Source organism: Rhinolophus sinicus, chromosome 2 (assembly GCF_057876585.1).
Source record: "Rhinolophus sinicus isolate RSI-liver-muscle chromosome 2, RSI-T2T, whole genome shotgun sequence".
Taxonomy (NCBI): domain Eukaryota; kingdom Metazoa; phylum Chordata; class Mammalia; order Chiroptera; family Rhinolophidae; genus Rhinolophus; species Rhinolophus sinicus.
Window position 1 is genome coordinate 25,138,504 of NC_142502.1, and position 27,296 is coordinate 25,165,799.

The 27,296-nt window shown below is 35.8% G+C and overlaps 1 protein-coding gene and 1 pseudogene across 4 annotated transcripts in view; one reads left to right on the top strand and one right to left on the bottom strand.

Moving 5' to 3' along the window:
* The window catches only part of MAP3K5 (mitogen-activated protein kinase kinase kinase 5), a 180,886-nt gene that overhangs the window by 88,323 nt on the left and 65,267 nt on the right, over window positions 1–27,296 (top strand). For all 4 annotated transcript variants that reach the window (XM_019732726.3, XM_074333624.2, XM_019732727.3 and 1 more), the window contains 4 exons: window positions 13,787–13,899; window positions 17,337–17,496; window positions 19,902–20,055; window positions 26,054–26,161. In XM_019732726.3, the coding sequence (XP_019588285.1) occupies window positions 13,787–13,899; window positions 17,337–17,496; window positions 19,902–20,055; window positions 26,054–26,161 (535 nt within the window). The remainder of the gene's footprint in view (window positions 1–13,786; window positions 13,900–17,336; window positions 17,497–19,901; window positions 20,056–26,053; window positions 26,162–27,296) is intronic.
* On the bottom strand, window positions 6,478–11,455 carry LOC109447936 (large ribosomal subunit protein eL8-like; annotated as a pseudogene).

Sequence of the window (27,296 nt, forward strand, 5' to 3'; positions counted from 1 at the left end):
ATAGAGTCTGTATCCTTTTTCCACAGGCTTCGTTTGAATTTCATGGCTGTCATGGTATCACATGGGATAGGTGGTGTCTGCTTACAATCATATTTGGTTTTAAAAATGATGGTAGTCTCATTCTTAAGGGGAGATATGAAGTCATTTTCAGAATTTTGAAAGGAAATTACGTGCTTGTATTAGCGTAATCTTGTCTCTCCTGGTGTAATGCCAAAAAAAGATCCATAGCCCGGAAATTAAAAGCGTAAGTCTGTTTTTAGCATTAATGTGTTCATTTTTCCATAGTAACTTGGGAAAGAACAGACAGCCTAGCCTTATCAACTAATTTTCTTTTACGTCAGTGACAGTGCTGTTCAAACAGTAATGTGTGCCTAATAACAATTTAGTTTTTATAATATTAATGGGGTTGGCTTTACTTTGGAAGAGTTATGTAACAAACCAATCAAACTACAAATAAAGACCAACATCTATTTTCCGTTTGCCAGATTAGCCCTTTTTCCTTTTTCTTGGCTTCAAGATATCTTTCTCTGTTATCTCTGTTTCCATTGCTCTCCTTACCCCCCAGAGTTTTATCTCACCATCCTTCTATTGACATTATTTTTGTTTAGTCCTTTTTGTGTCTATTAGGTGAGTTTCCCAATTGGGAATGATTTTTATTTTTAGTACACAAAGTCTGAAGGGTTCTTAGTAACTCAGCATGACACCCAGCTCATTGGCGTGCAGATGTAGATGGCTCCTAAGGGACTAGCAGTTCCAGGGTGACCTGGAGACTTGGGCAAAACACACAGTGTGCCCACGGTTGCCTTGTAAACAAACACCCTGGTATATCGGTCTGATGCCTTGACCTTGATTTAATACCGACATTCAGCAGATGATAGATTGGATGAAGCTCTGTTACGGCATGACCAAGTCGAAGTCCAAGAATGGTAATTATTTAATGTCACTGTGAAGTTTTCTAGTGGCTTACAAGTACTGAGCACCTAACGAGGGCTCCTAAGGCTTGCTTTATGTAACCTAGTTGTCAGAGGGATGAGTGAGAGAACTAGGTGTTTGCCAGGCATTATGATGAAAGGAAGGAGAATATGGAAGAATAAAAGTGATTTTACCCGGTGAACTAAAGCCATCATTTCTAAGCCCGGCTGAACATTAGAACTGCTTGAGGAGTTTTTCTACAATACTGTTTTTCACCCCTGGAGATTCTGCTCAGTGGATCCATTTTATTGAATAGATTAATCATAAGTGATAATATGGCTGCTCCCTTTTTTATTAAATGTTTAGATTCCTCCCATATTTTGTTGTCACACCTTTCCTCCTAAATCTTTACTGTTCTTCATATCTTTAAATATTTGATTCAATTTAAAACCCTGGCCCCACCTTTAGCTCCCATTTAGAGCACTCTAAAAGTGTCTCCTCCCATCTTCCCAACCTTCTTAGAATACGTGTTTTGCATTTTCATTTGAGAGAACCGGTAGTGATTGGAACGGTAAGTTTAAATTGGTCATAAACACATGAAAACCATTCCTTCTCAGAAGCAATCCATTAAGTGCACGTTAAAATCCGGAGCTGTGCTTTTTTTGTTGTGATCAATTGGCAAAGACCAAAAGGGATGAGAACACTTTACTTTGGCATGGATGGATGTGATGTCAAAGTGTCTCGCCTAACCTCCCCTTGGGAATGTGACCTGGTAAGACCTTTCTGGAAAGCAATTTGGCATTATGCATCAAGAGCTTTGAAATAATTCATATTCTTTAATCCTGTTATGTCCTTTGGAAACCATCCCAAAGAAACAGCACTATAGAAACAGATATGTTTACAACAATGTTCACTACACTGAATTATATGGTAACTAAAACTTGGAAGAACTAAAACTTTTTTGAATGTGCAACAGTAGGGAAAATGTTAAATGAAGGATGACATCCCCATGTGACGGACTATCATTCATTCAGAATTGGAGGGGGTTGATGGTAAAAATATACACAACATAAAACAACCATTTTAATTGTGTTTAAGTGTGCAATTCAGTGACATTAAGTACATTTGCACTGTTGTACTACCATCACTGTCCATCCACAACTTTTCTCACCTTGCAAAACTCAAACCCTATACTTATTAAGCAATTTCCTATTCTTCCCTCCTCCCAGCCCCGGGCAACCACCATTTTATTTTCTGTCTCTATGAATTTGGCTATTCTAAGTACTTAAGTGGAATTATACGGTATTTGTCTTTTTTGTGACTGGCTTATTTTACATAGCACGATGTTCTCAAGGTTCATCCATGCTGTAGCATGTGTCAGAATTTCCTTCTTTATGGCTGAATTCTTGTATTTATACATCAGATTTTGTTTATACATTCATCCATCAATGGACATTTGGGTTGTTTCTACCTTGTGGCTATTGTGAATAATGCTGCTATGAACATTGGTGTACAAATATTTGTTTGAGTTCCCTGCTTTCAGTTCTTTTGTGTATATACTCAGAAAAAATTGTGGTTAAAAAATATCTTTTTAAATAGTAATATGCATCATAATATACTAAATTAAAGAAACAGATTATAAAAATAGCATGATTTTTTTGGGGGGAGTATTCTCAGTAATAGAACTGGAATAAGATAAATAGAATTTGGGGTTCTTTCATTTTCTTTCTGATTTTTCTATTATAATAAGGAATATATATAAATAAGTACTTGGAATTGAACAAAACCCCCCCACCCCACCTCACCCCACCTCACCCCACCCCACCCCTGCCCACTGCCATCTCCAGATGAAATCAACAGAATGATCTGGCACTAATTTTCTTCTCATGTTGTCCTGCTTTGCCTCGGGGTTATTTTATGAGTGATAATTTCAGAAATATCCCTAGAGATGTAAAGCACCATGAAATTCTAATTTAATTACTTGTATGTCTCACAGAAAAAATCACAGCTGTTAAATCACAAAAAATGAAAAATTACAGCTAAATAGAAAGAACTCGACTTGAGCTTAGTTTCTTCTTTGATGGAAAGTAGATGTTTTTAGAACTAACCAATTCAAGAATATTTCCTTTATTACTGACTTTGTTGAACATCTTTAGTGCAGCTGCAAAAAATGACCTAAGTCTTTATTATAAAGACTTCATCCCTCACTTCATAATCAAGTACTTATCTCATTTTATTTGTTTATTTGTTTGTTTGTGTGTGTGTATATATATATATATATATATATACATATATATATGTATATATATATTTAAATTAGTTTCAGGCAGAAAACCTCTTTTAGAGCTAGCTTGCAATTAGGTGACAAGTAGACTGCTAATAATAAGGCAACCCTTGGACAAAATCTGTTGCTTTGAAAGCTTAAACGAGAAGCTTACATCTTTTCAATCTAATGGTGAATCAAAGAATACAAATTACTTACCCTTTTTCTACAAATATTTAGTATTTAAAATAGAAAAAACTCAACAATAGTAGAAGTAACTTCATACAGTTACTCAAATAAAGTCACTAGATTTCTCTTAAGATGTGACTATCTGGTTCCGTCTTTAAGATTTGTTTCCTTCATGAAGTCTTCTTTAATTTAGCTTTACTCATGTCTGATCATTTTATTTCTCTATCTTTATATATAGTCTTATGTTATTAATCATTGTTTATAGATGTCATCATGTAAGGACATCATGTTGTTTTTGTTCATTTATCCTCTTGCAAGATAATCTTGAAGTTTTCAACGACATAAAATGTCTTCTTTGGTGCATTTTTTTGGGTGCTTTCAGCAGTATTGCCATGCAGTCTTTTGCAAATATTAGTCTTCAGTCTAATACAATTGAGTGAATGCATTTTGTAACAAACACCATTCTTTCCAAGAATTCATCAATACCTATTTCTGTGGTATATGGACTACAAACTTTACCCTTTATATAAAAGCAATTCTCTATGCTTTTATTTCTTGTTATTTTTTTCCTTTTTCACTCAATTCTTTTTTACTAAGCAGCAACAACAAAAACCCCAGAAAGTAATAAAAAGGAACTAAAATATATATGTGTGTGTGTGTGTGTGTGTGTGTGTGTGTGTGTGTGTGTGTATATATATATATATATATATATTTTTTTTTTTTTTTTATATATATATATATATATATATTTTTTTTTTAAACATACACCAAAGGGTAGGCAAAGTGATACAGGGAAGAGGGCTCAGGCCTTGGAATCCAGAAAACTGGGCAAAATTCCCACTGGATCATTTCTAAACTGCATGACTTAATATTTCCATCCTTCAGTTTCCCGATCAGTAAATTTGAGCAAATCCTCCCTACATTAAAGAGCTGTTGGAAAAATTATTCCTGGAGGTGCAAGTATAATGCCTCATACCTGGTAGGTGCTCTATCATGAGAGGCAGCTACAATGATTGTTTCTTTTACCATTTGGTGTTCATCACAACTCTTTGTCAGAGACTATCATCTGTGCTATATTGTATTATTGTTGGAAATACACTGCCCCTGTTTGTAGGAAGATTATTCATTCCCACCCCATGACACCAAGTTTGGGTATGTTTCTCATGGCACAATGGCACAACCACATGTTGATAACACTCACTATCAAGAGAAATTTAAGAGCTGTGTTGTGGTTGTGCCACGTATACTTTTCCTTAGCTATTTCCCAGAGGAAGCTGCTCCTTCAGGCCGGGTTCCAGAGGGAAAACAATGTGGAGGAGAGCTGAGCCAACTAACAGAGAAACATGGCATGAGCAGTGTTGCATGCCACTGGGGTTTGCTGTTGTTTAATACTATGGCACGCTTGCCCAAAAATGTCTGATACATCATCCTCAGCCAAAATGGATGGTTTCATTAACAGCTATATATAATTTTTATCAAGTTTGAATCTTAAAAAAATGTACAATGACATGATAAAATATATATGGAAAATTAGCACCAAAGAACCCATAGAATACAAATAAAGGATCAACCAATAAGGATTAACATGCTCAGTATATCTGAGCTTCAAGCCAATAAACTTTTTAGTGGTTGCATGAAAAAAAGATCATATACCAGTTCTTCAGAGGAAACTAAACGCTCCCTAGCAGTAAATTAAATTCTTATGTCAGACCTTATGTAGGCAACAATATAAGCTTTATATAAGCTATATAAACAGTGTCATCAATATTTTTATCAAGGGGTGAATTCCAATAACATTGAAATGTGGTGAAGGTGATATGCAATTCACTCATTTAATGTGGTCTAAGGATGTGGTTTTTCGATCATGGTTTTATCAAGGTCACGATTTAGACTACTGAAAGAAGTGAATACATTACTTTTATCCGATATGAACCACAGTATTTATCACTTGTCTCAGCCCAGTTCTTGGTAAGAAGTGGATGCATTCTTCATTCAGAAAATATTTTGTAATCACCTGCAATGTGTCAGGTAGTCTGATGATTCAGACACTACAGATTCAGTGGTCAACAAGACTGACAAGTTTCCTGCTCTCAGGAACCTTACGTTCTATTAGGGGAGATAGATGACAAAATTTCATAGTTATGAATTCTGTAATAGATATAGAACCAGTGTAATGCAGGGTCTCAGCTCCCGCTCCCTACACAAGAACGCAGGATATGGTGAGGCCAAAAAGGAACACCAATGGAGTCATAGATAAGGGAGTCATACCACTATATTCTTGATGGTGGTTGGGTTGGAGACACAGGAAGCAGGAGCCACATGATCCACAATATCCCGCCTGCTTCTCTGCCAGCCAACCAACCCCCTAGCGTAGCCATGGCAGTTATATTAGTGGCTAATGGCTAACTGGTTACAGCTGATGGTCAACTGGTCACAACTGATGGCCATCTACTACCCAAGCCAGCACCTTTCCACGTGAGGTCAAGAGCCTGAAAACTGCTCTCCTGGCTCTGTCCCCACAACCAGAGTTTCCATTTTTTTCCTTGTGTCACGCTAATATGTGATTTTCATGAAATTTTTCCATTTCACCTAAGTTTCCATATTTATTGGCATAAAGTTGTTCTGAATATCCTTTTGCTTTTCTAGGTGCTAGTAGATCTTTTAATTTGTATTCTCTCTCTTTCATTCACTTTCCCCTCTTCCCCACCCCCCATTCAGCTGCCTAGGAGTTTATCAAATTTATAAATTTTATTGCAGAACTAACTTTTGGCACTGCTGATATTCTTTATTGCTGTCATGAGCAGGACGCGACTATCAAAGTAACAGTCTCACACATGTTTGTATCTTTCCACAATGTCAGACTTTATTGTAATACAGCCATGGATCTAGTCCTACTGACTCAGTTTACCACGGGCATTCACTAAGGTTCCGGGCAGAGGATAGCCTCCAATAGTCGAGGTAAAGTGGTTTCACACAAGAGGGTCACACAGGTTTGTAAGCAATAGAATTCTGCAAGGCAAACAAAGTCTTATAACAGCAGGATGAGAGAAAGAAGGATGAGCGAGAGAGTCCAGAGTTCAGTCAGAGTCCCTATGGCACTGGGGTGCGAATCATCAGGTGTCAAGCCTGGCGGGCGAGACTGTCAGAGGCGAGGCTTCGGGTGCTCTGTCTGTGATGAGTGCAGGTGCGGCTGTTAGCTCATCAGTTGTGGCCCGAGCGATGAGCTCTGGCATGACTGTCACTTTGTGACTGACATAACTATTAGAGTCCATTTTGTGTTCGTAATTAATGCTCTATACAATTGCACATCTACTTTCTACTTCATTGATTTCTGCTCTTTCATTTATTATATCCTCCTTTCTATTATGTTTGAGGAATCTGCTATTATTTTTCTAGATGGAAATTTAAGACATTGATTTTTCAATCTTGCTCCTTTTCCAGCATATGCATTTAAAGGCATAAATTGTTCCGCATCCCAGAAATTTCAGTATATTGAACTGAATTCAATATTGTTCAGCTCAAATTCTTTTTAATTTTCAGAGTGACTTTTTCTTTGACCCCTGGGTTATTCAGAAGAGGATTGCCCAATATCCCAACATATATATATTATTCTCTAAATTAATTCTATCGTGGGAAGAGAACACACTCTGCATTATTTTAGTCCTTTGTTATTTGTTGAGAAGTGCTTTATGGCCTAATATATGGTCCATAGTTGTTGGGTGTAGTGTTCCATGTGAGTCAGTTAGATTAACTTGATTAATCATATTATTCAAATCTTCCATGTCCTCACTGCTATTTTTTGTCTGCCTGTTGGCTCATCACTGAGAGAAGTGTTTTAAAATCTCCAGCTATGAAGGCACATTTGTCTATTATTTTAGTAGTTTTCTCAGTTTTTGCTTTATATATTTGAAGCCATGTTAGTAGGTACATTTAGGATTATAAATCCTATAGATCCTTTAAGTTGACCCTTTTATCGTTATGAAATATTCCTCCTTATTTCTTGTAATAATTTTTGCCTTAAAGTTAGTTTTGTCTGATATTAATATATAATCACAACAGATTACTTTTGATTAGTATTTGAGTGATACATCTTTACACATCATTTCAACCTACCTGTGTCCTTGTATTTAAAAACGTGTCTTTTAAGTGAATGTAATTGAGTCTTTTCCTTCCTTCCTTCCTTCCTTCCTTCCTTCCTTCCTTCCTTCCTTCCTTCCTTCCTTCCTTCCTTCTTTTCTTCCTTCCACTGTTGTTATTAAATCTAATTTGACAAATATCTTTCTTAGAGTGTTTAGATCATTAACATGTATTTATTTATTTAAATGTATGTATGTATGAATTTCTACTCGCAATAAGACAAATCACCTTCAACCTCAAATCCCCCATCAACACTAGCTGAAGGAGAATTTTTATTTTATGTACAGAAAACTCACCAGTGTGCACTGAGCACAGTTTGGTGGCCAGTTTTTTAGCTTTCGTCTTTTCCATCTTGGCATTGCAGGCCATGGATTATGGGCCCAGGATGTTACCTCCCCAGTGATGGTAAATCTCATCTTACCTGTCATTGTCATTGGTCTGGACAGCTTCCACCAGCTTAGCCAGAGCTCCCTTGTCCTCTGAATTAAACTATGTGAAGACGATGGTAGTGCAGGTCTTCCTGTGGGCTAGACACCCCATCCTGGCTTTCCCCTTGATAATGCAGTAGGGGAACCCCATCTTAGGGCACAGGGCAACCAGCTCCATGGGATCCCCATCATGTGCAGTTGCCACCAGCTGAGCTTTCTTGTTCTCCACCAAAGTGGTGACAGTATGAACTGCTGCTGGAAGGACAGGTGCCCTCTTGGTGGGGACATCCCATTTGCCGGCAGCCTTTTTCTCAGCCTGAGCCAGTGATCGCTGCTCTTTCTCTTGCTTTGTCTCTGGTCTGTTATTGTGGGCCAGCTTAGGCCAAGGCCTGCGTGAACTGGTTAATCGCAGGAGGCACTTTCAACCGCTGATAGAGAATAGCCCTTAGCCCCTGTGGCTGAATGTAGTGGGGCCATTTCACAAAACAGGTGAGGTCCCTTTTGGGCTGGATGTCCTCTCCAATGCCGAAATTCGTGGGCCTTTTCAAACGGGATTTACCGCCTTCTTGGCCTCCTGCATCTTCACGACAGCAGGGACCAGTGCTGCCTTTTTCCACTGAGACTCCTTTCCTTTCTGTATCTTGGGCGGCAGGAGGAGAGAGGTAGGTTATTTACATTTTATGTGGTAACTAATAGTTGCGGTTATGTCTACCGTCTTTCTATTTATTTTCTATTTGTTTTCTATGTTCTTTGTTCCATTAGTTCTCCATCCCCCCATTATCTATTAATTTAGTGTTATATTTTATCCTCTGTTAGCTCTTCAGTAATGCTTTTTACATGATTCTTTTAGTAATTCCCTAAAATTACATCCTTGACTTTTCTAGTGTACCTTAAATTTATATTTTATGACTTAGAGTAGTTTAAATATTCAATAATTTTTAAATAGTTAATATCTTTTATATAGAGTCATATATACCCTTTCTGGTGCTCTTTCTGTGGTTCCATGCTTCCAACTGAAATCACTTTCCTTTATCCTGAAAAAGTACTTTTACTATTTTTTTGTATTGCCGATCTGCTGGCAACTAATTCTGCCAGTTTTGTCTGAAAACACCTTCCTTACATGTTTTCTATTTTCTTTTATCGCTCTGAGGATGTCATTGCATTATCTTTTAGCTTGCATAGTTTGTATTGCAAAGTCAACTATCAGTTGCTCCTTTGAAGGTAATGTGTCTTGCCTCTGGCTGATTTTAAGAGTTTCCTCTTAGTCTTTGGTTTCAGCATTTAGACTGTGATTTTTTTTTTTTTAATCCTGTTTGAGGTTTGTTGAGCTTCTGAAATCTGTTTCCATGAATTTTGGAATATTTTTGGCCATTATATCTTCACATATTTCTTGTATTCTGTATTCTCTCTCTTCTCTTTCTGGGACTATCATAATACATATGTTAGGCCATTTAACTATTTCCCATATGTCTCTTATGTTCTGTTGTGTTTTTACGCTCTTTTTCTCTTTCTTCCGGCTTCAGTTTAGATATCTATTGACCTGTTTTTTTAGTTCACCAGATCTATCTTCTAGGCTGTCTAGTCCAGTATTAAATTCATACAATGAAACTTATTTTCAGTAGTGTGTATTTTAGTTCTAGATTATTTAATTGTTTTAGATTCAACTCTCTGTTGAAATTATCTTTTCATCCATTTTGTCCATCTTTTTCTTTACCATATTTGTAAAATTATTTTAAAGTTCTCGTCTACAATTTCCAATTACCTGTGGGTCAGTCCCTCTTGTCTGTTTTTACTCTCTTGCTCACATTTTCCTGGCTCTTTGCATTTCTCATAATTCTTTATTGTATCCCATATATTTGTGTATTTAAGAATTAATGAGGCTGAAGATGATTTTCTTTTCTCTCACAGAGGGCTTTCGTTTTCCTTTGTTAGACACATTGGGTAAGGAGCTGATTGTCTCAGCAAATGCAATTGAGTTGAGTTGAGTCTGGGTTTCAGTTGTAGTTGACCTAGTTTATATCAGGTTTGTCGTTTCTTCTCAGCTTTGACACCCCCTCAGCTGTGGATCAAAAGCCAAGTAGGTCTCTATCTCTTTATCTCTTAAATACTGTGGAAGATTTCATATCTGCCCTTTGGAATTTTGAGTGTCACTCTTTATTCTCTCATATCATATAGCCCTAAAATTTGGTAAATTTCTTAAGAAACACACTGTCCTGTATTTGCTGCAGGCTCCTCCCTCTAGTGGCACTTCACTCGGAAGTAGTCCCAGCCTGCAGGAGATTTTACTTTGCTACTCCAGCCCTACCTCATCCCCCAACCTCCTGTACAGCCCAGCATTCAATAAATGTCCTGTGGAGAAAACGGGCCACAGCTTTGAGGCTCCTCCAGGTTTCACTCTGTGATGCCAGCCCACGAAACTATCAGGAAATCCTCTAGTTTCTCTTTTCCCTGGTAGGATTTCACATAGGTAGAGTTGCTCTGCCTGTGCCAAACCTAAGCTCAACCGTATGGTGAGAATCAACAAATGCCTCCATAGCAGACAAAAACAGTCAGCTCGTATTGGAAGGGCACTTCCCTGTCTGGAGTTTTATTGTAATGATTTTTGTTGTTGTTGCTGCTTTAATAGATCTCTAGTGTCTATAAAAATGCATTTTTGATATGTATCCTTTTTACGACATGTAGCAGGAGCAATGGCTTCCAAGTAGACTATTACATCTTGCTTGGAAACAAAAGTTTCCCCCCTAACATTGAATATTCTTCTGCAATTTAAATGGCTACATAGCTTTCCAACATTTATAATACATTTTATTCCGTATTATACTTTATAATATTGTTGGAAATTTAGAGTACTTTTTCATCTTTCAACAAATACCCTTGTAACTAAATTTCTGATTATATAAATAATACTTTTTCTTAGTATAAATTCATAGATGTGTAATTGTTCTGTGGACAGGTTTGCATATGAGGTGTGATCAGGAAATTCAGTGAATGTTTAAATTAAAAAAATTACAATAAAAGACACATAGCCATTAATCCCCTTCAAAATACTCCCCTTGCCTTGAACATACTTATCCCATCATTCTTGCCACTTTCTAAAGTAGTTCTGGAAGTCCTCTTTCCTGAGTGTCTTTAGTTGCACTGTTGTGGCTGCCTCCATGTCCTGAATCAATTCAAAATTCTTTCCTTTCATGATCATTTTGACTTTGGGGAAGAGCCAGAAGTCACACGGTGCCAGATCCAGTGAATAAAGTGGATGAGGACACACCATAATGTTTCTATTTAACAGAAATTGCCATACCAGAAGTGATGTGTGACATAGAGCCTTTCCCGTTGTGATCACAAAATATGGTGAATGCTGCTGCTGAGGGCCATCCAATGGAAAGGCAGGAATCTTCAATATGGGAAGTGGCACATTGAACCTTAGTAACTGTGTGTGACAAGTTTCAACTTGTTCAGTGTAGTTAGTCATGTGTGAGCTACCGTTGAGAGAAGGTGTGTTTTAACGTATGCAGTAAATCACCTTCATCATGACGATGCTCCATGTATAGGGCAATTTCTGTCAAATAAAAACATTATGGTGTGTCCTCACCCACCTTATTCACTGGATCTGGCACCGTGCGACTTCTGGCTCTTCCCCAAAGTCAAAGTGATTCAGAATATCAAGGAAGCCAAGACAGCGCAACTAAAGATACTCATGAAAGAGGACTTCCAGAACTGCTTCAGAAAGTGGCAAGAATGATGGGATAAGTGTGTCCATAGAAAGGGAGAGTATTTTGAGGGGGATTAATGGCAATGTGTTTTTTACTATAATAATTTTTTTCATTTAAACATTCACTCTATTGTTTGATCACACCTCGTAGATTTTTTATTTTATTTTATAATTTTGATAGATATTGGCTAATTTCTGCCAAGAAATACTGTACTAATTTACTTTGACAGTGTGAGAGAATTCCTACTTACTATGGGTGGTATATTAATAATATATGACAGGATTTTATTTCTTTTGTGATACACCTACATGCTATTAATCTCCAGAAAATGTTAAGACTTTCTCCTCAATAACCAACTATTATCATGTAGTGCTATGAACCCTAGAGAAATGTAAATAATTAATTTTATTGGTATTTATATTTTGGTTGAAAATATATATTGTTTATGGTAACAGAAAAAATGTTGTAAGCCCAACTTTTCCTTTTCATTGGTTTTGGCATATTTAGGAATCAGTTAGTCAATATTTGTTGATTGCTTTGAGTCATGTCTTGCTTTTTGCATCTTTCTTTTGGTATCTTTAAGAGAAATATTCCATGTTCTTTGGTTTCAGGAGAAATGAAAGAATTTGTTGAAAAAAATATTGCATATGTTGTTACGAATTGGTAGAAAGGAAAGAGTACAACTTCTTTCTTCTCTTGTACTCTTTTTTTATTAGAACCTTCTACCTGATTCTGAAGGAACTCAAAGACCTTTGAGACTTATGTGAGTCTAAGACTTACAAATCCTGTCTGTCCTTGATATGACTAGCTTTGAGTATCAGTGTTCTGCGTACAAGTTTTTTTCCATTTTAGAAATGAGAAACACCTGTACTTCTGGAGAGATTAAAAATGCTTTTAATCACCAACAATTATGCAATTGGAAATATTTTTTTTTCTTATTCCACACACATAACTGTTTGAGCCAAGTAGTTAAGATTAATACATATTTGATTTTTGTTTCCATTTAGAGGTACTTGTTCTACTTAAAAAGTGAGACCCTTGTAAAGGGCACATGCTCCTCAATATTCAGAGAAACATACTTTTTCTTTTGTTTTGAAATTTAACTTATCATTTTAAATTATGGAAAATTTCAAACATATATAAAAACCAAGAATATACTGTAATTCTGTTGTGCCTGCCACCACATTTGCTATTCCTCTCATTTTTACCATTAACAATTTAAATAGGAATGCCTTTATCTGGAAGTTGTAATGTATTTTCCCCCCATTAACATTTTTTTGTATCATCAAGTGGTCATTCATTAGGTATTTTCGTCATTATATTTTCCTCAATCTGATTCTTTTAAAATAAAGATTTCATTTCATGTTTGTCTCAGGTAGTTTCTTACTCACTAGGGCATTTATTTTAATTTCCTTCTTCTTCAAACTCCCAAATGAAATGATATTGAATATTGTTGCCTGTTAAATGATGTATGTGAGGAAACCCTTGAATAGATCCTAGGAAGTGTAACCTTGAAAATACAGTGGATGTGCAAACACTGAAGTCTTTTCAAATGTTGAAGTGTTTTGAAAGGTCGACACTCAGTTTCATGCATATTCAGAAAAGGGTTCTTATTCTCTTTGAGCTAAAATTAGTATGCACAGGCGCAATCTGTTTTTCTTAATCTCTAGTGCAATTAACATTATTTCATTTCTATTATCACTTTTATGGATCGGATTGTTTCAGTATGTTACCTAGATGATTCTCCTCATTGCTTTGTGTATTTTTAAGGCTTTTTAAAAACCACTTTAAAAAATATGAGCACGGTTCTCATTTTTAAATTTCTACTGCTTAGACATATATTCTCTCTGTCTCTCTCTCTCTCACACACACACACACATATTTCTGGTAAACTGTTGAAGAGAGGACTTCTTTAAAGACTGGGGTTGCTATGGTAAGGGTGAGTTAAATGGCGGAATGCAAAGGAGCTGAGGGAGAGGATATGCGGTTACTCAAGCATTCAGTTCTAATAGCACACTAGATTCTGGGGTGAAGGCCAGTGGAATATTTTTACTTGCTCAGGCATTGGAGTTATGCAAACAGGAGCTATTGCACACCCAGAGTTTCGTGATTAAGAAAGTAAACTTGTACATTTTTTTTATATATAGGTTCAAAACGGCATTTGAAAGTGAGCCAACACTACAATCAGGAATTAATTATGCGGTCCTTCTTCTGGCAGCTGGGCACCAGTTTGAATCTTCTTTTGAGCTCCGGAAAGTTGGTAATTACAATTTGATATTTTATGTGGAAATTGAGAAACTGGACCCATCTTGATACAAAGAAAAAGAATCATTGATGGACAGACCCTTTTCTTTCTCATTTGACTTCCTTAAAAAATTTTTTTATGTTATTATATCCCCTTGTTTAGTGTGTCATACTATGGTGCAGAATCCTGATATTGGGATGTAATTCAGTTTTTAGTTTTTGTTGCCTGTTTTGAAAAACAACCCTGCTTAATATTTATTGTTCCAGCTCAAACTAATATTAAAAATATGGGCTCTCCGTTCAGCCCCCAACTCTCAAATAAGGTAGTGTTTTGTGGAACATCAGGTATGTTTTCTATGTTAGCTTGATTTTGCTTTCCTGGTAGATTAAAAAAAAAAGAAGAAGAAGAGAAAAACCTCTGCTATTTTCTGTTTCTGTTTCTTCTTCACACCTGCCCCTATGATTTCAGTTGTGTTGGAGATGGAGCCTCCCCAAGTCCCCAGAGCGCCAGGTCAAGGAGGTGGCCGTCTTGGCAAGTGACTGACGTCCTCAGAGACCATCTCTAAAATGTAGCCATGGATAGAATGTGTTTTGTCCCTTTTATCTGCGGACATTGCCTCATCTGCTGACCCTTCTTTGGAATTTAAAGAAATTAGTGAACACATTTTATGTGATTTTCTTTGTTCTGGCTTTGGTAACATTTTTTTAAAAGATTCTAGATACTAGAATACTATCTATGATAATCAGATTTTGCTTTCTTTGAGTGTCTCATCACCCTCTTTTAGAGAACTTTTCCAACTCCTATAGGAGTCATTACGACAGGCATAGAAATATTTGGCCATATTTTTCATAAAGAAAAACAATTGATCTTAATGAAGCTATGAATTGTAGAAGAATTTTTTCTTTAAGATATTTAATGGGAGAATGTTTTTTATTTTCCTGCCCAAAAAAGGAGTCCTGGGATTTTTTACATCATTTTGGGAAGCGCTTATAAAATAGCCATATGTAATATTCTGAGAAATCTTAGAAAGCAAATAAAGTTTGAGTGTTAAGTATTTTTTTAAAAGGCCTAGGCTAAAAGAATGATAAAATACTTGTCACTGTTGGGTTGCACTGGTATTCAGTACAGAAAGTCTTATTTGAAATATTTTCAGTTGGCAAATGAAATGAGAGAAAATACATTCCAACGTGTGCTTTTCAGAAATTATAATAAAAATTTTCAGCTAGGGTTAAGTTTAAAACTGCACTAGCCAAAACTCTTCATGTATCAGTGATCTACAAATGACGTGTATTATTGCTCTGTTCTTGAACTTAAGGTGAAGTTTATTGGTGCCTCCAGATCATGCCAGGAATTGACACTGATTTGCTTGTGTAGGTAGAGCAGTGACATAGCTGTTTGAAAATGTACCTATTCTGTTAGGTTGGTGCAAAAATAATTGTGGTTTAAAGGGTTAAAAATAATTGCAAAAACTGCAATTACTTTTACACCAACCTAATACATTCTTATTTTTAAATTAAATGTAGAATAAGATAGTCAGCACACTGATAAGAGAGTAGATCTCAAAACAAAAAAAGAAATGGTAATTATGTAACATGCAATATATATCACATTGTATACCTTAAACTTACACAATTATGTGTCAATTATATCTTACAAAAGGTAAAAAATGAAGAAGGATGCTCAACACTCTAAGGCTTGAGGAACTGTGATTAATATAGCTTTATAAAGGAAACATCTTTAATTTTTTTCCAAGAAGTACTCATTCATAATACATGTTGAACAAGAATTTGAAAACATTATAAAGTTTAATTTAAAATTTTTGAAATTGCAAAACATGCACAGGCTTAAAATATGACAACAATGAGTTACTGCAAGAACTAAGTGTTAGACTTGTAAAATACTATGATACACATTTTAAATTGTATGTCCTTAATAACTAAAAGACAGTTAAAACTCACTAATTTAGATTTTGCTCGATCATAAATTATGCTAATCAACATAGGTTGACCCGAAGTGAATTTTTATGTAATATAATAGGATTAAAGGGACTTTTAAGGACAAACAGGTTAAATAAATTACTAGTCTAATTAATAATGACATCAATTAATAGTACATAATAAAAAGACTAATTAATAACATATTTGGCATATTTCAAAGATATAATTTAAAAAGACGTTGTTTCAAATGCTCTAATCAAATTTGGAGCAATTTATATCTCCTCCCATTCTTTGTCTTAGCCCCCTGCAAACATACAAATTAGTCTGAATTACTGTGTTTTTATAATAATCAGACTTTTCTTTCTGAAATCGTTTCTTTAGATCCATTTTGAAATTTTGATTTCTTTATAAAGGGTAAACAAATAACAATTAATATGAACGATTGTGTCTATACAATCCATCGTATACATCCCCTCCAGGGATCAGATTGTCGGTGATCCTAGTAGCGTCCTGAATGGGGTGGGTCCACATGAGCCTCATGACATGGTCAATATGAAGTTCCTGGCATCACCTGTGAAATAGTCTTGCCAAAAATATTTAGCCCGAATCTTAAGATCTAATGTCCAGTTAATAGGAATCACAGTGGCTAGAGAAATAAGTCAAATACCACCATGCAGTGCCTTCAGACAGAGCAAGAATGTGAGGACATTCTACCTACTCTCTTCAAATGTTATGGGGAAAAAAAAGTGTGGGTGGATTGGTTATGTTAAATGAAATTTAGCCACATAAAAATCAAATGCAAGTAATGGTCCTTGATTAGATTCTGGTTTTAAAAATAGCAATAGGACACATTTGGGAAACAATTAGAAAAATGGAATTGTGAACAGATACTAGACAATATTAAGGCATTATTATTTTTTGTTAGGTGCAATAAATGAATAGGATAATTTTTAGATATAGGTTGTCAATACTTAGGGGCAAAATGTCATGATGTCTGGAAGTTAATTTGAAATGGTTCCTTTTAACTTTATAAGTATATAACTGTTTCGTGCACAAAATTAATTATTGTAGCATTTTACTCTTGTAAAATCTATGTACTGTATACATTTATATTTCAACTGATTCATTTCTCTTTCAAGTAACTAAAGACTCGGTGATATAATAAGGGAAAGAAGTTATATAAGGTGTTTAACGTTACCACCTTTTAATTTATCCATATATAAATACATAAACATTCTGGAATGATGTACCTACATCAAAGTAACAGTGGGAGTTATCTTTGGGTTTTTAAGTTAAAGGGTAAATTTCACTTTCTTCTATATATCTTTATGATTAGTCTGACATTATTTTACAATGAACTTAATTAAACCCCTTTTATAATCAGAAACCGAACAACGCTATTTTGATCGGAAAGGAAAAATGAAAGCTTTATTTTGTTTTGTTTTTTTTGATAAAAAAGTGGGCTCTGCCTAGCTACTGTGTGTTTGTAATGTTGTACTTTTGTCCATCTTCTAGGGGTGAAGCTTAGTAGCCTTCTTGGTAAAAAGGGAAATTTGGAAAAACTCCAGAGCTACTGGGAAGTTGGATTTTTTCTGGGGGCCAGTGTTCTGGCCAATGACCACTTGAGAGTCATTCAAGCATCTGAAAAGCTTTTTAAGCTGAAGACACCAGCATGGTAATAATAAACTGTTCATGTGTTTATCCAATGATTTTTAATCAACAGCTCCTATAACTTCTTTTCAACTTGTTATATTTTTTGAACTGACAATTAGATTATTTTATTTGCTTATAAAATAAAATGCAGAGTCTAGAGGGAAAAGTAAGATCCACTGATAAAATGGGTTGACTATAGGTTCTTATGACTTTGGACGTAGGTAACGTCTGACAGCTGCTGGCTCAGCCTTTCCATCATATTGACCAACCCACTGACTTGGGTTGGCCAGTGTTACCCACATGAATCATGCAGAGGCCTCAAATTTTACACCTACAAATCTAATCAGCGGGTTTACAGGTTTCCATTTCAGTCTCCCCGGCCTCTGCTCCATACACATGCCCTTTGTTTCCATTATGATCTAATCTCAGTTTTGGAATTCTCATTCTTTTTTACTTAGGGTTTACTGACACATTTGAGTGTTTTCTATATATGTGTGTGTGTTTTTCTAATTTCAAATTGTTGTTGGCCTGCGCCCAAGTCCCATCATTATGTATGTGGTAATCGGAGAGATGAAAACAAAGCTCCTTCTATCGCCATATATTTGACCCTGTATACCCTCATCTACCTTACCCTCTGGTAACCACCACTGAACCATTGTCTGTGTCTATGAGTTTTTGTTTCTTTGTTTGTCTTGTTCCTTTGTTGCTTTCAGTTTTATATATATCCAAGAAATTTTAATTAACAAAACCACCAACAAGAAAAATTCCATCTGCATTTAGGACTATTTTGGAAAACAATGCTAATTTTCTTATGCATCATATGTAATGACTGAGCATTAGCTGTAAAGACTTGTAAAGGTTAACAATGATGCATAGAAAACTCACCAAGGCTTAGAGCAGCTCGGAGCCCAGGCCACTGACGTGTTTTCCTCAGAGGAACGATTTGAGGAGATAGATGATGGGTAGGTCCTTATAGCTCCGCAAGGATTTTCTCATTTTCAGCATCACTCCCATTGTGATCGTTCTACAATGCACGTCTGACCCTTCCCCTCCACTGAAATCCTTAAAGCAGTCTAGTTTCATGGAGCCTCGCAGCCTAAGGAATGAAGTTCATCTCCTTGGCTTGGCAAAGGTTTGCCCTTAGACCTTCCAGGCTCAGCTTTTGTCACACCCCCAGGTTTACACTGCTCTCTGGTCACACCAAACATGCCTTAACTGTGACTTCATGTGCTTCTGTCTCAGCACACACTGAAAAGGCCTCTTCCAGCCCTCTCTACCTGGGGAACACTCATAATCACGTCTGCTCATAAATCAGACCCCCACCTGAAACCCTGCCCTGGATCTGGACAGAGAAGGTCACAGATGCTGTTGCATACACATCTGTGATTATTTCATCTGATGGAATTTTCTTCTTTCATGTTTCTGTTGTTCTTTAGCCATATCTCTGTTGATACTGGCTGTACGACTTTCGTTAGTTGTGTCTCTGTTTAGTTGTAGTTCCATTGATATTTATCACATGGTGCTGTAATACCTTGCACAGCTCTGTCTCCTCAGCTCTGTGCACAACTTGAGAACAGAGCTGTATTGTCAGTAGTATGTCCACAGGAGGCAGTCAGCAAATGACATGAAATAAATGAATGCATGCTTTAGATGCAGCCGAATTTATGATTTCTTGATTGTGACCATTCTGATGGTAGAGGAGAAAACTGAAGCACAGGTATGAAGAGCTTGGATTTTAGATATCCTGTCTTCTGTTGACAAGAAAGCAGGCATTATTTTATGCAGTAGTAACAACAACCATGAAACAATGCCTTAAATTTTCATTAACTTAATGTTAGCTTCCATGTTATAGTTTATAATGTGTTTCCGTACCCATTGTTTTGTATAATTGTCTTGCTCTTCATTTTTTTCCAAATTTTTTCTTCAAGGCACCAGTTGTCTTGTCAGATTTGAGTTAGCATATAAGTTGAGTAATCTTGTCAGATTGTTTAATAGCATATAAGTTGAGTAATTCCAGGCAAAATAATGATTTCTTATGAAGGGTCTGTTTAGAAAAGCTTTCTCAAGGAAGCAAAAATGCATATTTTAAAACAAATGCATTAATCACTTCCTTGAATAGAATATAGTCATTATTTTAAAAGTCATGCTTTAAGTAGATGTGTCACTTAGTCCAAGTCACTTAAGCCCTCCAAGCCTCTGTTTTATCATCTTTAAAATGGGCACAAAACAGTCTATTGAATATTTGTGAGATTTAAATGGGGTAATGTGTGAAAATATATGACGTGTAAAAATAATAATGTTTGGTGAATCTGAATGCATAATTATTAATGCCATATTTAAATTAAATTTACGGAATAAGACGGGGATACATGGGAACAGGTGGTTCTAAATTTTCCAGTTATGTGTTTTATATCTCTTAATTTTTAGGTACCTCAAATCTATTGTGGAGACAATTTTGATATATAAGCATTTTGTGAAACTGCCTCCAGAACAGCCTGTGGCCAAACAGGAACTCGTGGACTTCTGGATGGATTTCCTGGTTGAGGCCACAAAGACAGATGTTACTGTAGTTAGGTTTCCAGTGAGTATGCTTCATTTAACTTACTCTATAGTTCTATTTTGTTTCTTTTATTTAGAGAATACCCTACACTGTTAAAAATAATTGCAAACACTGCAATTCCTTTTGCACCAACCTAATACCAATACTAGTGTGCTGATTTTCATGCTTTAAAATGATGTTCACATGGTAAATACATTTATTTTCTGCCTCTTGGTTTGCTTTAGCTTATTTTTTTAAAATAACTTTTCAAAGTCAGAGAAATAAAATACATTTTTATGATTTGCCATGGAATTCGGTGGGTTATTTTCATAAGTTGTAAAGTGTGCCTTCCCAAGAAAATATTGTCTCTTAGTTAGCTCAGTAAGTCAAGACACATCTCTTCACACCAGGCAGATGGTGCTGTTTAAAATTCATACTACAGTTTTGTTGCCATTGTCATTAATATCATCACCGTTAATTTGGTGAAAAGCGTCAGGCTCACCTGTCTTTGTTATTCCATGCCCACCACTCATTACTCCCATGAATCAGGTTTAGATGTAGGTATTAGGTTGGTGCAAAAGTAACTGCGTTTTTTGCAATTATTTTCAACCTTTTAAACGTCAATTACTTTTGCACCAACCTAATAGTATCCACAATCTCTTTTTACAGTGCTTTGATCATCGGAAATGACTTGTAGATTCGGATCTGCAACTTATTTTGGCGGGTTTCTATCAAACTTTGTATAAATGTACATATTTAAAAATATAAACACATACACACACACTTTTAAAAATATATTGCTCATCTGAGCTGGTGCCATCCCTATCCTGATAGTTCTCAGAATACCATCTGAAGTAATACAGCTTTAGCCTCCAATGCAAGAATTATTGGCCACTCACCCTGTGTACAAATCTCTTCCCACATTAAAGTGATGCTATAAATCTCTCTGCTTGAGCTCTTAGTCTCAGTTTTCCGTACTCAGAGGTGGTGACAACTCTCAGTTCTTTTTACAAAAATCTTGTTTTCCAGTTCTTGCTGGTAGGCTCATCTGATGTAATGAAATCCATTGCTGGCATTAACAGGCTGTCTTTGCTCTTGCTTCCAGATGAAGCTTTGAACGCAGCAGGATCTTTAATTGAAAAGCCTTTCAAGCTCAAACATTTCACTTTATTTTCTAGCCTAGTTAATATGTAGCCAGGAAAATACTTATCTCAGAGAGAGCTGGCAGCTTGCCTTGAGCTGGTACGCTGATGTTAGTAAATGTGGTGGTGAAAGTAGACCGCGCAGAATTGAAGTATAATATTTAATTGACGGTTGACTTGATCGACTAGAAAATTAGCTGTGAAATGAAAACACTTGTATTAGCTACTCTGAGCTAATTTAAATTAGTTTAACTTGAATTAGTCGGTCATAATGTGAATGTACAAATATAAAACCAGAAAACATGAAGAGAGAAGGTAGGAGAATATAGGTGCATACTCCAGGTAAGAAAGGCTTTTTTAAGCAAGAAAGGAACCTAAGAAGCCCTAAAGGCAAATGTTGACCAATTTGATTTCATTAAAAATTCCATTTTTGTTCAGTGAAAAACAACATAAACATGGCAAATACTAGACAGGGAAAGAATATTCAATACTAATGTTGCAAAGTGATCAATTTGCCAAATATGCAAAAAAAAACCAAGCAACCCTACAAATTAATGTGCAAAAGCAAAAGAAAAATGGGAAAATCATGTGACGAGATAATTAATTTCACTGCATAGTCAAAAAATGCAAAGTAAAATGAGACACCATAGTACCTATGCCATTTTGCACATGTGCAGATAGATGTGTAGGATAAGTTCCCAGAAGTGGAATTGGTGCCTATTGTCCCAGTGCCCTCCATAGGGACTGTATAAGTTGATATTCCTCCCCCGATCAACAGTCTGCTTTCCTAAAGTCTCTCCAAAGAGCTGCTGTATTTATCTGATTTGTAGTCTTGCTAAACTTATAGGTGAAAAGTGTATATTGTGATACTTTTAATTAGTGTTTCTCTCATTATGTGTGAGGTTGTGCATATGATTAAATTCTTATGTTTAAAAGACCACTCAGTGATTTAAAAAAAAAAAAAAAGAAAAGAATTTGTTGTCACCATTTAAAAATAAAGGGACTTGGACTTTCAGTGCTGGCTATGATGGAGTAAATGGTGGTGGTGTAAATAACCGTAAAATCTGGGCAAAATATATAAAACAACTGTGCAGGCTTCGAACAGCAGTTATCACAGGGCTGCAGTCCTGAGAGGGGAGGTAATTGAGTGGAGTCCCCACCTTCACCCACTAGTTTTTCCCTGAGGTCATTTTTCTGCTGCCCATGGAGGTGGAACCCTAGAAGTCAGTGGCATTCTCACTGGGTGGAGCAGGCAGAGATTAGTATTTGGGGCTCTCAGGCAGCTGGAATATGAGAGGCATGGTGTTGGAGAAGGCAGGAACTTTGAAGAGTACACCGTAGGATTATGCCTGGGTATTTCCCTTGAGTCCTAGGGCAACTCCCAGATAGTGTGAAAAGGGATAAGCACGTCATGAATAAACGCAACTACTGGTCCCACTATATGACTAAAATTGGGTTTTGGATGGGACCTGTGTAGCTTAAATAAGCCTTATCCAGCTAAGTTCCCTTGCACAAATCTCTTTCCACATCAAAGTAATGCAGTAAATATCTCTGTTTGAGATCTTAGTCTCAATCTTTCATATTCAGAGGTAGTGACAGTTCTCAGTTGTTTAGGAAATCAGGACCAGAAGTGGCAGAGAGCAGTTTTTGGAAGGCTGAGAGCTGAACAGTTATTCCAGAGCTTAAACAATGCAGGGATAAGATGTTGGACTTTGAGCCCAGTAAGAGTGATGGAACCTTAGTGAACACCCAGAGACTCAGTTGAGACAAAGAAAGTCCATCTCCTAGGAGTAAGGGCAAAACTAAAACAGACCGACCCTAACAAAGCCAGAATAAAATTAAGCCTTGATAGGATCAAGATGATACACTGATAATTTAGCTGTTAGCTAGGGGGAAAAAAGAAAAGCAAACCTCTGCAAAGATATAATCCAGAGCCTTTGCTCTGAATGTGTCATTCAGATGTAATCAAAGATTACTAGACATGCTAAGAAGCAGGAAAAAGTAGCTGGTAATGAAGAGCTAAAACAGCCAACAGAGGAAGACCCAGAGGTGATTTACATATTGGAGTTACCAGATGAGGGCTTCAAATAATTATCATTACTATCTTAAAGAAGAGGAAAAGATAGACACAATGAATGAAAAGGTGGAGTAGTTTAACTGAAAAATAAAGTTTATAAATAAACCAAGTGAAAAATAAGGAGAGTACACATAAAAAAATCCAGATTTTTAACTACTCTTGAAAATGTAAAAGGACTGGCAATTTGTGACTACGTTCATTGGCCAAAAGCAATAATCTACTGAGCCAACTAGCTGCTGCCTTTTCAGATGTTGATTACAGTCTCATCTATCCTTGCTTCCCTCATTTATTTTCCCACCAGGCCCACCCCCTGCAATCATTGAAGTTTGCTATCTATATTCCACCACATAGAGAAAGGCAAGCTTGTAGTACCTGTGGTACTATTATCAGCCACTGTAACTCTTCTGTCCTTGGAGTAGCATCTTATGTGGCTCACACTTATGAAGGCTGAAGTGGGTCTTGATTGGGGTGATAACATTATCCTTCTTTTGAAGTGGATCTGCCTAAAACCAGGATGACTTATATTAGAAAATACTTAATTTGATTGTCTCCATTGAGCTTGCCATATCCATTCTCATCCTTCCAAGAAATAATGGTGACCCTGGGCAAAAGAAAGCAGATTCAAGTTTCTTTGGGAAATGATTTGAATATTTTCATCATTTATTATTATTTCGGTTTAGTTTGATTTTTTTTTTTTTTTAACCTCTTCTGTGTGTATTTTCTTTACTTGCTACATTGAAAAGTTAGGAGACTATCAACCCATCGTGGAATGTCAGGCAAGAAAAATTGGAGTGTGGTAACTCTAGTTAATGTCTATTCTTTTTAAAGGTTTATATGCCTTGATGAATTCCTTCCTGCTTCAGATACATGAAGTTAGCAGTTGATTGTAGTGTTAAGCAATATAAAGGACTAGAAACTAAAAGCAAGAATGCGTATACTCTCAAGTGAGTTGAATCTCACTGCTTTTGTCAGATTGCTTGCTTTTCCTGGTCTTTTCTCAGCTTTTCTGTGACCTCCAAAATGCATGCTATGAATTCCTCATATTTTGTCATTTCAAGGGCAGATCAAAGGGCTCAATAAATGTTAGACAATGATAATTACAACCAGTTTTTATTCTCTATCTCAAGATAGGAACACACAGTTCAGATTTTATCTATTAGAAATATCTGAGATAACAATAAACACATAATTTAAGAAGAAAGGAGAGAACCTGTGCTTTTCTAATGTTAAATAGTGTGCCCATGTAATTAGGGAACAAAGTATATTTGTATTCGTCAGTGCAGTGACTTGGATACTATTTTGGAAGACCCACCTTTTATTCCTTGTTATTTGTTTTAATTTCACAAACACTCAGATTTGAGAGCACGATTTCTGCAAAGTTTAGATTGAAAATTTATTTTCAATATTAAGCAGTATCACTTAACTCTCTGCTCATGGAAATTTGGATCTTGATTCACTGGGTATGATCCTAAATCAGAATATGTTTCCCTCTGGGCTCTTACTGTGTGGTCATTTGTGGTATATTCTATCTTATTTTCATAGCTAGAGCCTGACCAAGAATTCTTTATGCCCTTGAAGTTTTTATACTCAAGAGTAAAGAAAATGTTGTTTTTCTAATCCCTTTTCTTTAGTTCTCTGTACTTTAACTTAAATAAATTTACTGTTATGGTAAATTGATCATAAAATAAATACACTGGTTTTGCAGTGTATGTCTGAGTCAGTTTCTAACCCAGATTCTTGCTCAGGCTGCACTTTAGGTTATAATGTATTGTCAATGTGTAATTCCTTGTTGATGGAGTCTTCTGAAGGTTTTTCCTCCACTTTTGTTTAGTAAACCTTGCTTGGTACAAGATTAGTTCTAAAAGGCAATTCGCTTGAGTTTTAAGCACTGGAGTAGAACTATTCTAGTTTCTCTGCTAGTTAAACATTCCCATTTAAGTCTGCATAGGAAATTTGAGCTAGACAGGTATCTTTAATCATCTATACAAAATAGATAATAGTTGCAGCACCTTTGAAATCATGCCATGCGTGGTATTTTAATATTATTTGCTCCTAAAATGAGATATTACTAATAACATGCAATTCTTTGATGGGGAGTCTTTACTCACTGATCATCTACCTACCATACATCTCCAAAACAGGAGCAAGTTTTATTTCTCCTCTTCTTTCACAAGGCTAAAACATCATTACTGAAAATACCAGTTGTATCTTGAAGGCAGTATAAAAAACGTTTTTATTGTTTCATACAGCTATGTCCATTTCTTTGTTTTAGATATAAAACTCTTTCAATAATAACCAAAATAATTTCTCAATCCATTTACATGGGTATGAAAACCACACCATTACATCTTTATGATAAGGTGTGGCAGCAGAAAACCTAAAGTATGTAACATTCTACATGTGGAATCTTTTCTTTTCTTTGTACAGAATTATTTGTGTCACCATGTTTCTGCTTGTTTTCTTTTACACATTTATATTTATAGAACTAGAATATGTCTTATATGATAAAACAAAAGCTTTTTAAGAAGTGCTGTCAATAGATTCCTTGGGGATGGCCAAACCAATATATGGACTTCAAAAATTTATTTCCAATTTCTTTAGCAATAAAAAGTGATGTATTATTGAAATTTATGATAATTGCATAATATCATAAAATACTCTGAGGACTCATAGAAATGGCAACAGTCAGAATTTGAAATGGTTTTACTCCAGCAATGGAACCAGAGCCTTATCCAACAATCAGTGTTGTCTTGTTGTACCAGCTCTAAATGGTTTAAATCTTAGGTCACTAATATTAGTTTCTTTGTTTTATGTTTTCAAGGTATTAATATTAGAACCAACCAAAATCTACCAACCTTCGTATTTATCTATCAACAATGAAGTTGAGGAAAAGACAATATCTATTTGGCACGTGCTTCCTGATGACACGGTAAATTGTGCAATTATTTAAAAAGAGCATTAACAGTGAAGGACATTACACTCTTCCAGCATTTATATATTCCAGTAAATATCTCCATTAGTTAAGAAGAAATAGCTTGACTGTGTATTTATCTTGGCATAAATATATTCTTTAATATAAAATTTGTTAAATTCGGGTTATAGAGTTCATTCATTTAATAAAATATAATTGAGCTATTTGGATTTTTATTATAGATGACATAGCCATCCAAGTGCACTGGAAATTGGAGAATTTCTTTGTTTTGTAAATTCATGCTGTAAAATAAATTATGAACTAAAGAACTGACACATAAAATACAGAGGTGCCAAAAAAATGTATAAATTAAGAAAGGAAAAAATTGTATTAAAATTGTAATACTCAATATATACCAATAACAAAAGATGAATACAAGTCATGTATATACCTTTTTTTTGGCACCCCCCAGTATCTGATTCAAAGGTTCATGTCTTGGTTGTAGGAAACCTGTCAGAATAACACTACTTCTGGCCTTACACTGGTACCACTGCAGTTAGCATCACATCTCAGCAGTTGGGTTATCTAAGCATCTCTAAGTCTCATATGAGCTACTGGCTCCCTGTGGTGAGCACAGAATGATGTGGGCTCTACTGCCACTCGGTTTCAGAAAGATCTTAAACACTCATTTCTACTTGTAGCAATTGTTTGGTAACCTTTTCCACTTCTGTGTATCATCAGTTTTAATGCATGTACAAGTCATCCTACTATTTTTTTTTTTAAATAGAAGCTTTTCAAGACCTGATTCTAGCCTACAGGATAAACCACAAAAATGAGAGAAGTCTTGTGGCAAAGTAGTTTTGTGGGGTTCTTTTATCATTATTTTCCAAAATACCCTTAAATTTTCCTTAAATATCCACGCACTCAACAAATATTTACTCAGCACTTACTCTGTGACAGGTACTACCAGGTACTGTTAGGCATGAGGGAAACAGATGTGTATAAAATAAGCAAATTCCTGCCCTCAGGATGCTTACCTTCTACTCAGGAAGACAGAGAATGACCAAATACATGAAAAATATAAATATATTATTAATACTTGGTGAAAAGGGGAAAACAAAGCAGAAAAGGGAATCAGAAAGTATACTTGGGG